Source organism: Calliphora vicina, chromosome 2, assembly GCF_958450345.1.
Source record: "Calliphora vicina chromosome 2, idCalVici1.1, whole genome shotgun sequence".
Classification (NCBI taxonomy): Eukaryota; Metazoa; Arthropoda; class Insecta; order Diptera; family Calliphoridae; genus Calliphora; species Calliphora vicina.
Window position 1 is genome coordinate 100147113 of NC_088781.1, and position 14982 is coordinate 100162094.

At 30.1% G+C, this 14982-nt stretch overlaps 1 protein-coding gene across 1 annotated transcript; it reads left to right on the top strand.

Annotated features, from left to right (window-relative positions):
• The first annotated feature begins 610 nt into the window (after positions 1 to 610).
• On the top strand, positions 611 to 10118 carry LOC135951114 (peroxisomal acyl-coenzyme A oxidase 3). The gene is made up of 5 exons (XM_065500695.1): positions 611 to 766; positions 834 to 1757; positions 1825 to 1950; positions 8557 to 8899; positions 8959 to 10118. Exons 1-5 carry the CDS (start codon positions 632 to 634, stop codon positions 9507 to 9509), a joined length of 2079 nt encoding a protein of 692 aa, XP_065356767.1. The 5' UTR covers positions 611 to 631; the 3' UTR covers positions 9510 to 10118.
• The last annotated feature ends 4864 nt before the right edge of the window (positions 10119 to 14982 follow it).

Genomic DNA, 14982 nt, shown 5'->3' on the forward strand with positions numbered 1-14982 from the left:
TATTTATATTTTATCGGAATTAAATTCACTTCAAATGCGAATATTGTAAATAATAATGATATTATGTAATAATCGGCCCATATTTAACCATAATATGGATAGACATGTTTATTATTTACTACATAATAAAGTTTTTGTATTTTTTTCAAGAATCTTGAGTCAAACCACGATAAATAAATTCATTCATTCAAAAATCTAATATTCGTAAGAAGTTCTATAGATATTAAAAATGCTGATTAACAATAAATATTTATAAACATAATACTACATAATTTGTTCCACTGTATATCATAAATAATTCATCTTCCCCCTAAACCCACTTATAAACAACTACTAAAAAACAATTAGTAATGAATTATTTCTTATTCACCACATTACTAAATTTATAAACTAAAATGTATTGAGTGTAAATCGATATGTATGACATGAATGTATTATTAATGAGCAGTAATAATTTGTAGGGTTTCCTAAGATTTGTCAATGGAAATTCAATCATTAACACATGCTTCATTAAAGCTAATAACCGGTCAATAACCGGTAACCATTATCATTGTAACAATAATCGATAATAATACTAACTATTACTTTTATTTATTAAATTGCATTTTAGATTGTAATACACCAAAAAGACATGGCACAAAGTGCGGATACAACATTTATACCAGACCTACCGAAAGGACCATTGTGCACTTATCGCAAAAGGGTCAAGTTTGATTGGAAACGTTTAAGGCTGATATTTGAAAAGGAACAAGCTTTACGCATTAAGGTGAGCTATCCACTTTAACATATAACTGTGGCACACATATTAATTTTGTTTATGTTTTAATTTTTAGTACAAGGTTTGGAAAATTTTAGAAAATGATCCTCTGTTCTCCCAACCCATCGCACTCCTACCCACCGATGAGCAGAAACGTATTTGTGCCATGCAAATGAATCGTATGGCTCATTTGGATTTAGTTCCTAAAGAGATCGAACAACGTTCGTTCAGCGAAAAGACCAAATATTTGATGAGCATTAACGAGGCTCTACACATCTACTGTCCCAGTTTGTCGGTGAAGATTGCCTTGGGCGTTGGTCTCTTCAACAATGCCATACGTGCCATGGGCACAGACAGGCATAAGAAATATTATGAGGCTGCTTGGAATCGTGAAGTAGTCACCTGTCTGGCCATTACGGAGGTTTCACATGGCAGCAATACGAAAAGTATTCGTACCACCGCCACCTACGATCCTGAGACTCATGAGTTCATTATCAATACACCAGATTTTGAGGCTGCCAAATGTTGGGTCGGTAACTTGGGAAAAACTTCCACTGTTGCCATGACTTTTGCCAATCTGTATACACCCGATGGCGTTAGCCAGGGTCTGCATGGTTTCCTTATACCCATTAGAGATCCGAAAACATTACAACCCTATCCGGGTGTCTTGGTGGGTGATATTGGCGAGAAGATCGGTTTGAATGGCATTGACAATGGTTTCGTTATATTTACCAACTATCGTATACCTCGCGAGAATTTACTCAATCGAACCGGTGATGTTACGCCTGAGGGTCTATATGAAAGTGTTTTCACCGAACCGGGCAAAGTATTGGGCGCCGCTTTAGAATCGTTTTCTGCTGGCCGTATTGGCATCATGCAAGAATCTGTGAATACTTTGTCAAGTGCCGCTGTTATAGCGATACGTTATGCTGCCTTAAGAAAACAATTTGGTCCGGAGAAGACTGGTCCCGAAATGCCTATAATCGAGTATCAATTACATGTAACTTTAATAATATTTAGTTCTTATTAGACATTTTATTAATTTTTCTTTCTACGAATTTTTCTAGCAATGGAGAATATTCCCATATTTGGCGGCTGCATGTGTGTTAAAGGTCTCCGTGATCGAGTTGACAGAACAGTATTTAAAAATTATTGAAAAATCTCAGGCTGATTCAAATGGTTTCGAATTATTGGTAAGAATTGAATTTTATAAAAAATATATTTAATACAACATATACAAGTAGGCCTTAAATTTTTTATCGGATCAAGTTTCCATAATTTGTTATAAAATTTTCAATCTAAGGATATAGAAACTAATTAGATATTAATCTAAATTAAACTCAAATCTTCAAGTACATTTTTATACCCTTCACCTTCGTGAGAAGGTCGATTAAGCCATGTCCGTCTGTCTTTTGAAATCAATTTTCTGAAGACCCCAGATATCTTCGGGATCCAAATCTTTCGAGAAGTTTCCTATTTAAAATCAGCAAAATCGGTCCACAAATGGCTAAGATATGAGGAAAAAACCAGGACAACCTCGATTTTTGACCTATATCTGGATTACTATGTCATTAATATAGACAATATGGATATCTAATGATAGATATTTCAAAGAGCTTTGCAACGACGTATATAAGACCATAGTAAGTTGGACCTACAATGGGTCAAAATCTAAAAAATATTTTTTAACCAGAATTTTTTTTCACCAAAAAAAAAAATTAAAAACAAAAAATTTTTATTTTAAATTAAAAAAAAAAATAAAATTTAAAATAACATTTCAAAAAAATTTTTTTGCCAAAAGATGAAAAAAACAAGTTTGGAAAAAAAATTTGTTTACCTAAAAATATTTAAAATTTGTATTTTGATTTGGTGAAGGGTATATATGATTCGGCACAGCCGAAAATAGCTCTTTTATTTGTTTAAAATTAATAATTATTATAGATAGTTCAAAAAGTACCATTTGAAGAACGAAATATTACAATTCAATACCTATTTTATGGTTTTGTACTTATTCAGGATAATTGTATGTTTCAAATTATAAAAGAAATCGATCGTACCTGTAGAAAAAATAAATAAGTTCTATAAGGACTAATTTTTGTGAAATTATTTCACTCAGCGGCATACCAGGTATGATCCCTCTAGGCTTCCTAGTCGGAAAACTGTTCCCGAATTTTTGTCCGGTAATTTCTGGAATATCTTTATAAGTTTTCTTCTTCAAGTTAGAATATTATTTCTGTACCGATAAATTCGTTGTGATTTCTTGCCAATCATTATGACAGAAAATTACGTTGAAATAGCCAAATTTATGTTACTACTGTTAAGTCACAACAGAAAATTACGGTATTTTAGACTGAATCATCAGCTACAAATTTATTTAAAACAGGAAAATTTTAACTTTATGCATCCCAGTTAATCTAGCGTGAAGTCAATTGTCACTTTAGTGTCTCAATGAAGATTTACAACTTTTGTTGATAATCAGTGTTGCCGTTTTGGTTATTTATAACCAAAATTGGTTATTTTTATTCCTGATGTGTAGATGTGTATTTATTTTTCATTTTGGTTACTTTTTTCAAAACATTTTGTATGAGAACGAATAATTTTTTTAAAAGATATTTACGATGTTTGTGATTTAGGAATGTAAATGAGTTCCCAATATTGGTTTAATTACACACCAACATATTGGTGCCGAAAATTTCAATTTCGTTTCGTAAGGGTTCATCAGCCCCTCAGTACTATGTTAAACTTGTTTTCTCCAGTCTGCTCGCGTTTTCGAAATATCGCCGTTTTTATATTCACATTACATATCCGATTTTTTGGCCTTTTACCTCTAAATTTTCGGTACTACAACTTAGAATATGAGTATAGTAATTCTGGTAGATGTTTTGGAATATTTGTCTGATATTTCAAGAATGTTGAAATTTGACTATTTTTGCTTTATCCTAAATAAAAATTTAATACTGCACATTAAAGTGAATTAAAATGAAAAAATAGTTAGAAATTTTACATCCCAAAAAAAATATTTTTTTTTTTTAATTAATTTTTTAGGTACTTAGATCTTATTTCTTAAAACACAATTAAATCTATTGTATTTTGTATTTACGTGATACGCAGCGTTTTTGGTGAAAATATCTTAAAATTTTTATCAAAGTAGAGTATTAAAAACAGTACTATTTTTTTGTATCAGATTTATTTATACATTTATTTCAATTTATGCAATATTTAACCAATAAGAAGAAACATATAGAATAACCAAACAAATTAAAACCGCGATATTTTAAAAACAAGAGCTGCCCAAAAAAATAAAGTTTTAAAGTCAATTTTGTTCCTCTGATCGATTCTTTAAATTGAATAAGAATAAAAATATGTGAACAAGAAAGTTTAAATATAATATTTACTTAGTTAGTTAGCTTCAACCTTAGCTATTTGTTTAGATTTTTATTAAAAATACTGTAATAAAAATTACCAATATCATATGTCACAGGCTGCATGCAGATACCACAGAAAAAGTGTAATATTTGAAAAGCTATGACCCCTTTCACACTAGGCAATTTAGTTGCGCAATACTCTTGCCCAACAACAAAATATCATGTAAAATTTTCTTTTCCTTAACCCGACATTACCTCAGGCATAAACAAACACAAGATGTTCAAGTCAGTTATTTCATGAAGTACATTTTAAAAAAATTAAAAGATTTACATTCAGTAAAAATAGAAAAATAAAAAAAATATATATATTTAACTAGCTGATCCGGCAAACGTTGTTCTGCCATACAAATTATTTCTAGTGAATATTTTGGTTGTTAAATCAAAAATAGCGAATGTATTCTAAGTGGAGTTGGCATTATAGGTATTTTGCCAAATGAAGAGAAATACAAATACTAAATTTTTTGGCGAAAAATATTTTAAAAAATGGGTGGATAGGGACATCCTAATGGGCTAGCGGTATGATATATAATATTCACGTACCTACGAAAAATATATACAAAATTTCATAAAAATAGTTGGATATTGCTCATACAAAATACTAAAATCTCGGCTAAAAAACGGGTGGGTGAGGGTCGGTTGATGAAAATTTGGGGTTATAGGTATTTTTTAATGCCAAATAAATAAAATGGAAAAGCTTTTGGCCAAAAAGTGGTAAAAATAAATTCTGGATAGGGTCACCCTAATGACCTAGCGGTATGAAATATACTTTACGACCTATTCTCATACCTACCAAACATACATACAAAATTTCTTAAAAATCGGTTGAGCCGTTTCGGAGGAGTTCAAACACTAACATTGTGACACGAGATTTTTATATATTAGAATTAAAAAATATTCCGGTAGTTTTTTCTGAATATTTTGTGATTAAGAACTAATTTTCATAATATTGTAAATGGTAAAATCTTGACATAAAATTTATCTTGAAGTATAAAAACATGACGTTTCCAATAATTTTTTTTGGTTACTTTTTTAGCATTTTGGTTATTTTTTTAAACAAACTTGGTTACAAAAATTTTGAGGTTGTGGCAACACTGTTGATAATCCTACAGCATGTAATTTATCCATTAATAGATTTCTAGAATTGCGGCTTTAAGTCCTCAAAAAATGCATATCCATTTATTTTTTCGTAAAATTTTAAGTGATTTAAGTATATGCCAAATTGTATATTTGATCAGCAGTCTATAAAAGCTTGATATCACTGTGTGTAATTTTTTGAGTCCACTACGTGATAAATGACCAAAAAAAAAGACCCGTGTCTCCCAGTTTTGCCCAAAGTCATGCACTTTTTTTATGGGCCCCCAAAGATTTTGGGGCCTCGTTGTCATATTTACAAAAAAAGTGATAATTTTCTCAAGCTGATATCTTGCTAACATTTTTGATTTACTCTCTGAGGCTAAGTTCTAGCCCTTGTCATATAAAACAACATATAAAATAAAAAAAACTTAATTTTCCAGATCAAAATCGCAAACAACTTTTAACAAATCGATTTTTTTACTTTTTTTCCCTGTTCAGGTCCATAGATAGCAAACTTTTAAAAATTCAAGGAAACAATCAACTAAGAAATTTACCTAAGATTTCAATAAACAACTTTCTAGAACATATGTACTTCCTAGGAATGATTCTTAACACCGTTTAGGTAGGTCAATATAAGTTAATAAGAAACAACTAAAATAATAAAGTGTTTTGTGCCATAAACTATTAAATTATTATAAACTAAAGCATACTTTTAGGCAGCTTTAAAAAAATTTATTTCGAATTTTTTAAAGTTTTTTAGCGATTTTGATCTTGAAGATGAAGTTTTTTTTTTTTGATTTTATATGTTCTTTATGACAAGGGCTACAATGATTTGCTCCAAAGAGTAAATCAAAATTACGAACTGTTTGCAAGATATGAGCCTGAGAAAATTGCACTTTTTTATGGTCACCGAGGCCCCAAATCTTTGGGGGTCCATAAAACAAAAGTGCATAACTTTGGACAAAACTGGTATTTTATCACGTAGTGGTGTCCGTTCCGTATATGGTTCTTTTTTTTCGTGTTGCCATAATATGTCTAAGTTACCATTCACATGATTGTGAAGAACCATTATATCAGATACTACGTTTATACGTAAGGCTTATTCGCAAATAAAAATATTGTAATTAGAAAAATTTGCCGTATAAACAGTGAATTAATTATTTATCTGCAAATAGCTAACTCAAGAAAACAATTCCTGGTTAACGATACTATTTACAAATAAGATTTTAAACATTGCCATATTTTTTAACGTTTTTAGCTTTTCTTTCGTTTTTTAAATATTTCATTGCGTTTTTGCATTAATTGTGACAAACAAGAAATTTTAATTCTTTCAATTTTGCATTTACAAAAATAAGAATTTTCCGTAACCAAAGTGACATATAAACAGAGAGTTAGTGAATTACAAATTATTTTTATTTGCGAATAGGCTACGTATAAACGTAGTAATAGTATGTTATTCTCAGAGTATGATAACCATAATTCGAGAACAACACAAGTGTGATAAATACTTCATCATAAAAATTTTTGCCACAATTACTGAAACCAGGCCTTCCAAACTATGAGTTCTTTCTTAACCAGATTTATATTTAATTTTTGTTGATAAATTCAACGGTTTAAAATAAATTAGTATTTAACTGTTTATCTAAGGGAATTTAGTATAGATTTTTGTTCGGAGAAAACTTATTTATGCCGAATTTTATTACGTTACCAACTTTTATAGGCGTTAAAGTGATTTTCAAGATTGAAACGATAATTTATAGTTTGTACAGATTTGTTGATAAGGTTAATAAATTGTAATCTCAATATGATTTATGGCCGTAATTTCAACAAATAGATATCTAGCAGTGCATAGCAACCTATGAAGTAAAAATATTTGGTAATTTTTATTGCTATTGATTTGAAATTAATGTCAAGTTACCAATTAGATAAGGGCCCGTAACTTTAATAAATAAATATCTATAAGTGCGTAATTACTTACGGAGTAAAAATATTCGGTAATCTTTACCCGAAGATATTGATTTAAATTTTAAAATGAATGTCAAGTTAAGTTTTACGTAAATTTATCTGATGGGTATTTTACACCGTAGATATATGCATTAGAGTTTGTTTGTGACCAGGCCAATTCATTTGTTTTTCGGGTATCATCATTTTTATGAAGGCTTTTGCATAAATAAAAATAATGGCTTCCTTTTTTTTTGGAAAATTTTCACTCCATGTGAAAATTCATTTAATTGTAAATTTTCACAATTTGTTATTATAACTTCAATTTGTTATTATAACTCCGAAACTACTGAGCCGATTAAAACGCAATATATGTATATGTTAATTTGTACATAGCACGGGGAAAATGTTATCAATATTCAATCAATCGAAAGAAGAAAATTAACTACTGAAACTTTAAAAAGTTAAATTTTGTGAAAATGAGCGAATTCACTTAATTGTGAATAAACATTTGCTATTTTCACATTAAAAATATATTTTTTGCTTCAAATTGTTACTTTAACTCCGAAACTACTGAGCCGTTGAACGCAACATATAAAAGGATTAAAGGATATGTCAATCTAAACTTTTCTAAGTTTATTTTAATAATATCGGTCTAACCCTTTTTGAGTTATCATAAATTATGTGTAGAAACGTCTAAAAAAATTCACAATTTTACAACAAAATTTAAAAAAAAACTTTCTATAGAATTTAAAATTTGGACCATATTTGTACTACTGGAACCACAATACATCAAAAAAGCCTCTAAAATTTTTTCGATTTTGTTGCCCTGTGTAATCCAAAGGCATAATTATGTTACTCTTTATTCTATTCTCATAATAAATCCATACCAGTTATCTATAGATCTATTTTAAAATCATGCCAAACACCAGTTACAATTATGTATAGGCGTTAAAGTGATTTTCGAAAGAATCATAAAGCCTTAATTCAAGTGGATAGGATATCTAAATAATGACATTTGCCAAATAAAATGACATTGAAAAATAATTGTTATGCATTAGTTAAGTTCAAGAATTGGTTTTTGGAATCTTTATACACATGTATCAATTGCATTTAATTGTTTTGTTGAAAATGCATATATTTCAACACAAATGCGATATTTTTATAATTTAATAGTTATTTAATGTTATTAAAAGATGTTAATTCAAAATCAACCTTTATTAAATAATTGATGTCACTGAGTATTACGATTACCGCGCGGGATGCGGGAGTTAATGACTAAAAGCGGGACAATATCTCGAAAATTTAGCCAGTTTAACAAGCTATTCAAATTAATCATAATTCTATTATTTCTTGCAGACACAAATTGTATCTGAAATTCACGCAATTATTTCCTCATCAAAACCCATGATTACATGGACGGCACGTGATGCCATACAAGAGGCTAGAGAAGCATGTGGTGGTCACGGTTACCTCAAGGCATCCAAATTGGGAGATCTACGCAATGATCATGATCCCAGTTGTACATATGAAGGGGACAATAATGTATTGGGACAACAGGCCTCCAACTGGCTACTGCGACAATGGAGCGGCACCATCGAGAGTCCAGTGGGTACAGCAAACTTTTTGAACAATCGGGAAACCATACTAAAACAAACTAGTGAAGACGTCTTAAAGAAACACGATATTGAGTCTATGGAATGTAAGAGTTATATCGATTAATTAATAAACTAAATCTAATATTTAATTCTATTGTTCTAGTTGTTTTAAATTGCTACGAGTGGATGTTGTGTCATTTACTGCAGACGACCTCATCTCGAATTTCCAAAGATATTGACAATGGCCGTCATCGTTTTGAAGCACGCAATAACTCCCAAGTATATGGAGCCCGTGAAATGTCCATGGCCTATGCTGAGTATTATTGTTTGAGCCGTTTTGTGGAACGCTTCCGACGTCCTGATATTTGCGGCGAATATGCCACTATTTTAAAACTGGTTTTCGATGTCTATGCCATGTGGTGTTTGGACCGACACATGACTACTTTCTATGTGGGTGGTTTCGCTCATGGTTCCAGCTTTGCTGATTTGATCAGAAATCGCCTGCTGCAGAAATGTGGTGAATTGAAGGATTCAGCTGTATCAGTGGCAGATGCTTTGGCTCCACCTGATTTTGCCTTGAATTCTGTGATTGCCAAATCCGATGGTTTGCTGTATGAGAACTTGCAAAATGAATTTATGACCAATACGGGGGCTTTTGAGAGACCTCCATGGTGGCGTGACGTAATCATACCACAAGTGAAATCAAAACTATGAAGAGGACTTTGATACAATTTTACCCATCAAGTCATTTATTTTTTATAATTTTTTTTCGTTTCCTATTATTTTGTAAATTAGATTTCCACGATCCAAAAAATGAAATCAAGCAATCTCTTAAACCAAAATTAAACTTACTTTATGTGTATCTACATTTAGTTAATTAATTTGTCGGTTATTAATATTTTTTATTTTTGCCTTTGTTTTATTTAAGTAGCTTGATAGTATTTTTGTTTTCTCCCCATTGTCTGTGTATCTTGTATCTAATTGTTTGTATAATTAATTAATTAATTATTTCTTTACACATACTATACAATATATTAAACAAAAAACCATAAAAAAACAAGTGTCTATATACTATATTACGAGTATTAAATCGTCTTTGAGTTAATTTACATACATAAAACAGAAATATTTACTTATATTTGTTAAAGAAATTGTTATTATATTGCCGTTTTTGTGCATTTTAAGAATATAATATAAAAATTGTATTTTTTCTATTTGATTTTTGTTAAATTAAGTGATTTAATTGTCTTGTATGAATGTATGAAAATGTTTACAATTAATTAAACAAAAAAACTTTATTTCTCTCGACAGATTTATTTGTAATTTAATTGGTTTTATTTAAATTAAGAAAAAATGGAAATATAATAGACACACGGACGACAAATATATGTATATCAAATTAAGGATCTTAGAAATACACATAATGACCTTATTTTGTATCTTCAAACGAATTTTCGATATTTTCGTTTCAAGTCAATTTTTTGATGTGGTACCAAGTTTTAAAACATCGTTTTTAGTTCAACTTCCAAATAAATTGAATTATTTTTATTTATTTTCCAATAAATGAAATTTATTGAAACAATTTTGAAATGTTTGAAAAACCAATGAAAAATTTTTAGAAAAAAATTGTCAACGTTTGATTTTGATATTTCAAGCGCTTGGGAACGTTTTGTTCTCTTCAATATACAGAAACGAAAAATACGTTTTGAAAAATATGAATATTGAAAATGATTTTTTTTCGAAAAAAACGTTTTACAAAATTAGGGCATAAAAAAGGGTTAAAATTCCTGTTTTTTATACATTTCAGAGGAAAAAGATTCTATAGTATAATTTTTCAAGCATTCGGCCCAGAAGTTGGTAAATCGTAATCCCATAATTCAGCAGTAAATGCGGATCTTTTCACCACGTGGGTCATATGTATAATTGTTTAATATTTAATAATTTTCATTAAAATACAGCGAAATATGTACATATTTACTGGATTTTGATGAAACATTTATATTGGGAACGATAAGTATTAATATTAGCTCTTTTATGACATAATCACCGGTTCAACTTCTTTTGTTCTTTTTTGGATACAAAAATGCTATTAGCAATAACAATTTGTGCCCAATCGTGTTTTAATGGTTTTTGAACGTCTGACGGACATATTGTTGTAATTTCAGTTTCGGAAAAAAATCGCTTTTAATTAGTTGTACCTATAAGTTTATTTAAACAAAAATTTAAAATTCTCCATCTTTTAGCCATTCTGCTTTAGATATCGATGAATCAAATATACAAATTTAACGATATTTTTGTTTATTAAAATTCCCAGTAATCTTTATAACAATGTTTTAAATTGATAACATTTTCACAACATTTTTTATGAAGTTGTTTGCATGCAATCAAATTTGTGAAAAGTCACCTTGTCTTTGGGGTTTTCCCGAAATCCGATTTTAGAATTTCAAAATTCCTTTTTTTAATTAATACAATATTTATAACAAACACGAAAGAGAGCTATACTCGACAGTGCCGAATCTTATATACCCTTCACCAAATTCTACTTTAAAATACAAATTTTGAATTTTTTTTTTCAAACTTGTTTTTATAATTTTTTGAAAAAAAAATTTGTTTAATTTTGAAATTTTTTTTTTTAATTTATTAGTGAAAACTAATTATGACAAACTAATTTCTTTTGTTTAAAAAAACTTGATAAAAAATATTTTTCCCGATTTTGACCCATTGAAGGTCCAATTTACTATACGTCGTTGGAAAGGGCTTTGAAATATCTATCATTAGATATCCATATTGTCTATATTGATGACTTATTAATCCAGATATAAATCAAATCAAATAGAACAAAAATCTAGGTTGTCCTGGTTCCTTATATCTAAAGGTAGGGTCACACATGCAAATATTTGACGAAAAAGACGTAACCACTTTATTTAGCACACATTTGTCAGGTGTTGTTTACTCTTACAAGTGTTTTGTAAGATCAAACAGCATCGAATAAAATAAAACTAATTTGTCCTGAGTAAAAGGAGTTTTTGAAATAAATAAGAGAATTAAAATATATTTTATTTAGTGGTTACGTCATTTTCGTCAAATATTTGCCATGTGTGACCCTTCTTTAAGCCATTTGTGGGCCGATTTTCTCGATTTTAAATAGTAACCGATATATTGATGTATGAATCACGTATGTAAATTATTTGGGGGCTACGGAAAGTTGATTTCAACATAAATACGGTCGAACGGAGGAACAGAACCGATATCTATTCAATACATACACAGAGAAAACAGATTCGTGATAGCAACCGAATTTGTTGCCAATCGAATGTTTCGGTTGCACACATAGAATTTTTCAGTTCTAACAACAGAAAGTCAGTTGATAAAGAAGAATTTCAGTTGAGGCAACCAAGCTTTAGTTACCCCTTACAAAATATTTTAGTCACAATTGTAAAATTCGGTCACTAAGATAGAATCATTCGATTGGCAACAAATTCGGTTGCTATCACGAATCTGTTTTCTCTGTGTACTGTTTGAGGTCGCAAATGAAAAATGTAGAAATTATAAACGAAATGAAAAACTTATACATATATACCCTTGCCACTCATAGTGAAGAGTATTTGATTATTTGTAATTTGCTATGATTCATTATACTTTCATCTGCAGACAAAAAACGTATACGCCATTTTAAAATCTTCATAATAAATTTAAAAATTGATTATGAATATGGCGGTAGAAAATTAAGAAGTTATCTTTGTTATATTTTAATTTCCAAATGCGAACATTTCGACAACTGTAAGAGATTCTTGTAGATTTCTTCTAGTTGATTTCATATACATATATAAAATTTTTTCATATCAGATCGAGAATAAAAATTGGGGATCGTTTTCAACTTTTCATATACCCGTGGTACCACTTTTTGGGGCCTTGGTACTCAAGTTATGAAAGAAGTTACGCGTTGAAAGAATTCATATTTCCCGATTTCCATAATATCTTCAGTATTAAAATTGACCAATAATTATTTTAAAAAAAATAGAGTTGTAAAATATGTATAATTTTGACTACACAATACTTTTGAGAACTACGTTAAGAGTTGAATAATTCTGAAAACAGTGTTACAATATATTATTCTACATCAGAAGATTTTAGCCAGACATTAGTTTAATTTAAAACAAAATATTAGAATTTTTTTAAATATTATGTCAACATATTTCAGACATAGCCTAAAAATCAATTCAGTTTTTTCCTTATTGGACTGAAAAAACAATTGAGTAGTTGTTTTTTGCTATTTTTGCTATTGTATCAATAAAAATAGAGTACTGATTATCCCAAATAATAAATACTTTCATTGCTCGTATTTGCTTCATATATGTATCCTTAATAAAATCCTAAAGAGGCATTTTTAGAGTATTAGCTGTTCAACAAAATATTAAATGATCAAAATGGAATATCAACATTGGTATTTTAGCAGTGCTATCATTTATCATTTATTTTGCAGATGACAGAATGAATGTAATTCGTATTAATTTTATTATATGACATTTCTCTTGGATATTGTGGCAAAACATGATTGATCCGAAAAATAATGTGTATTGATCAAATAAGGAAACATGCCCCCAATACCCGTAGAGTTTTGCGTAACATTTATACCTAAATTTTTTTTTTATCATCATTTATTTATTGTATCTTCAGTATTTAATGAACTAACAATAAGTGGTTTAAATCTTATATCTAATAATTATTATTTAATTAATCCAGCCAGTGCCGGACGAAAAAAATTTGTGTTCATGGTTGTTTTTTTTAAATTGGCATTCTTCCTTCTAGATTAGGTCTGCTGTGTCCCTCCTTCTTAATGGAGTGTGGCCACGGTTATCTAATATATTGCGGGACAGCAACAGCAAATAGTTTCCCTCTTTAACCTTAAATGTTCGACCAGTTAAATAGCTTTCCAATAGCTTATGTGTGTTTGCCGGTAAATTTTGACTCAATTTGTATATTAATCCAGCATGCCATAACTTATCAAACGCTTGAGAGATGTCGATGAAGAGTGCAGAACAGTATTTCTTTTCTTCAAACGCTTTTCTCATCATATTTACAAGTCTATGGGTTTGTTCGATAGTACTGTGTTTTCTTCTAAATCCAAATTGATGATTCGGAATACAATTGTTTTCAGTTAACATCGGGTACAACTTGTTCATAAGAATCTTCTCAAATAGCTTTGATATATTAGACAATAGGCTGATGGGTCTGTATGATTCTACTTTTGTGTGATCTTTTCCCGGCTTGGGTATCATGGTAACCAGTGAAACCTTCCATTCTGGAGGATAATATTCAAGTCGTAATATAGCATTAAAAATAAAAAGAATTATTTTTATTGCTATCCGGGGTAGCTCCATAAGCATCTTGTTGCTGATCTTGTCCATACCAGGCGCTTTCTTGGGATTTAAATCAACAATAGCATTTTCGATCTATCGAATCTCAAAACGTAGGGGTGCGGCTGCTCCAAAATGGGGTGCAACAGGTGGCAACTCAATTGCTTCGTTTGATGTGTTCGGTGTAAATACTTTTTTTAAATGATTAACAAACAGATTCCCTTTTTCAGTATCATTTCTTGCCCAACCGCCACTTGAATTTCGCAAGGGGGACTTACATATAACGGGTATTTTAAGACTTTTTGTTGCTCGCCATAATGAGTAATCCGATTGCGGGATTGCGTCCAGGCTTTCTAAATATTTATTCAATGATTCCATTTTTCGAAATTCCAAGAGCTTTTTAAGTCTTTTTATACAATCTTTAAGCTTCGATTTTAGTTGGGGGGATCTGTGCAATTGCCACTCTCTTCGAAATCTTCTTTTTTCATTTAAGAGTCGTTCAACATCTGCAGAATTAATTCTATTATATCTGAATTGTCGGGGGGTTTGGGTAGCATGTTGAGCAGCCAGTTTGAGATTTTTATCGAAATTGATAAGAGAGTGATCGATGTTTTCTTGTGTTCTTAGCGGTATGTTTTCCGAGCAATGTGTACTGAGGTATTTTTTATATTTGAGCCAATTTATTCTTGTGCCTGCCATCGCTAAATTACCAGTCGGGGATACAATTTCTAGGGGGCTCAATAAAGTAATAATAGTGGGTGAGTGATCTGAAGATAGTTCCAGCGAGGATTCAATTTGAATCATTTCTCTAGGGATATTTTTCATCACGC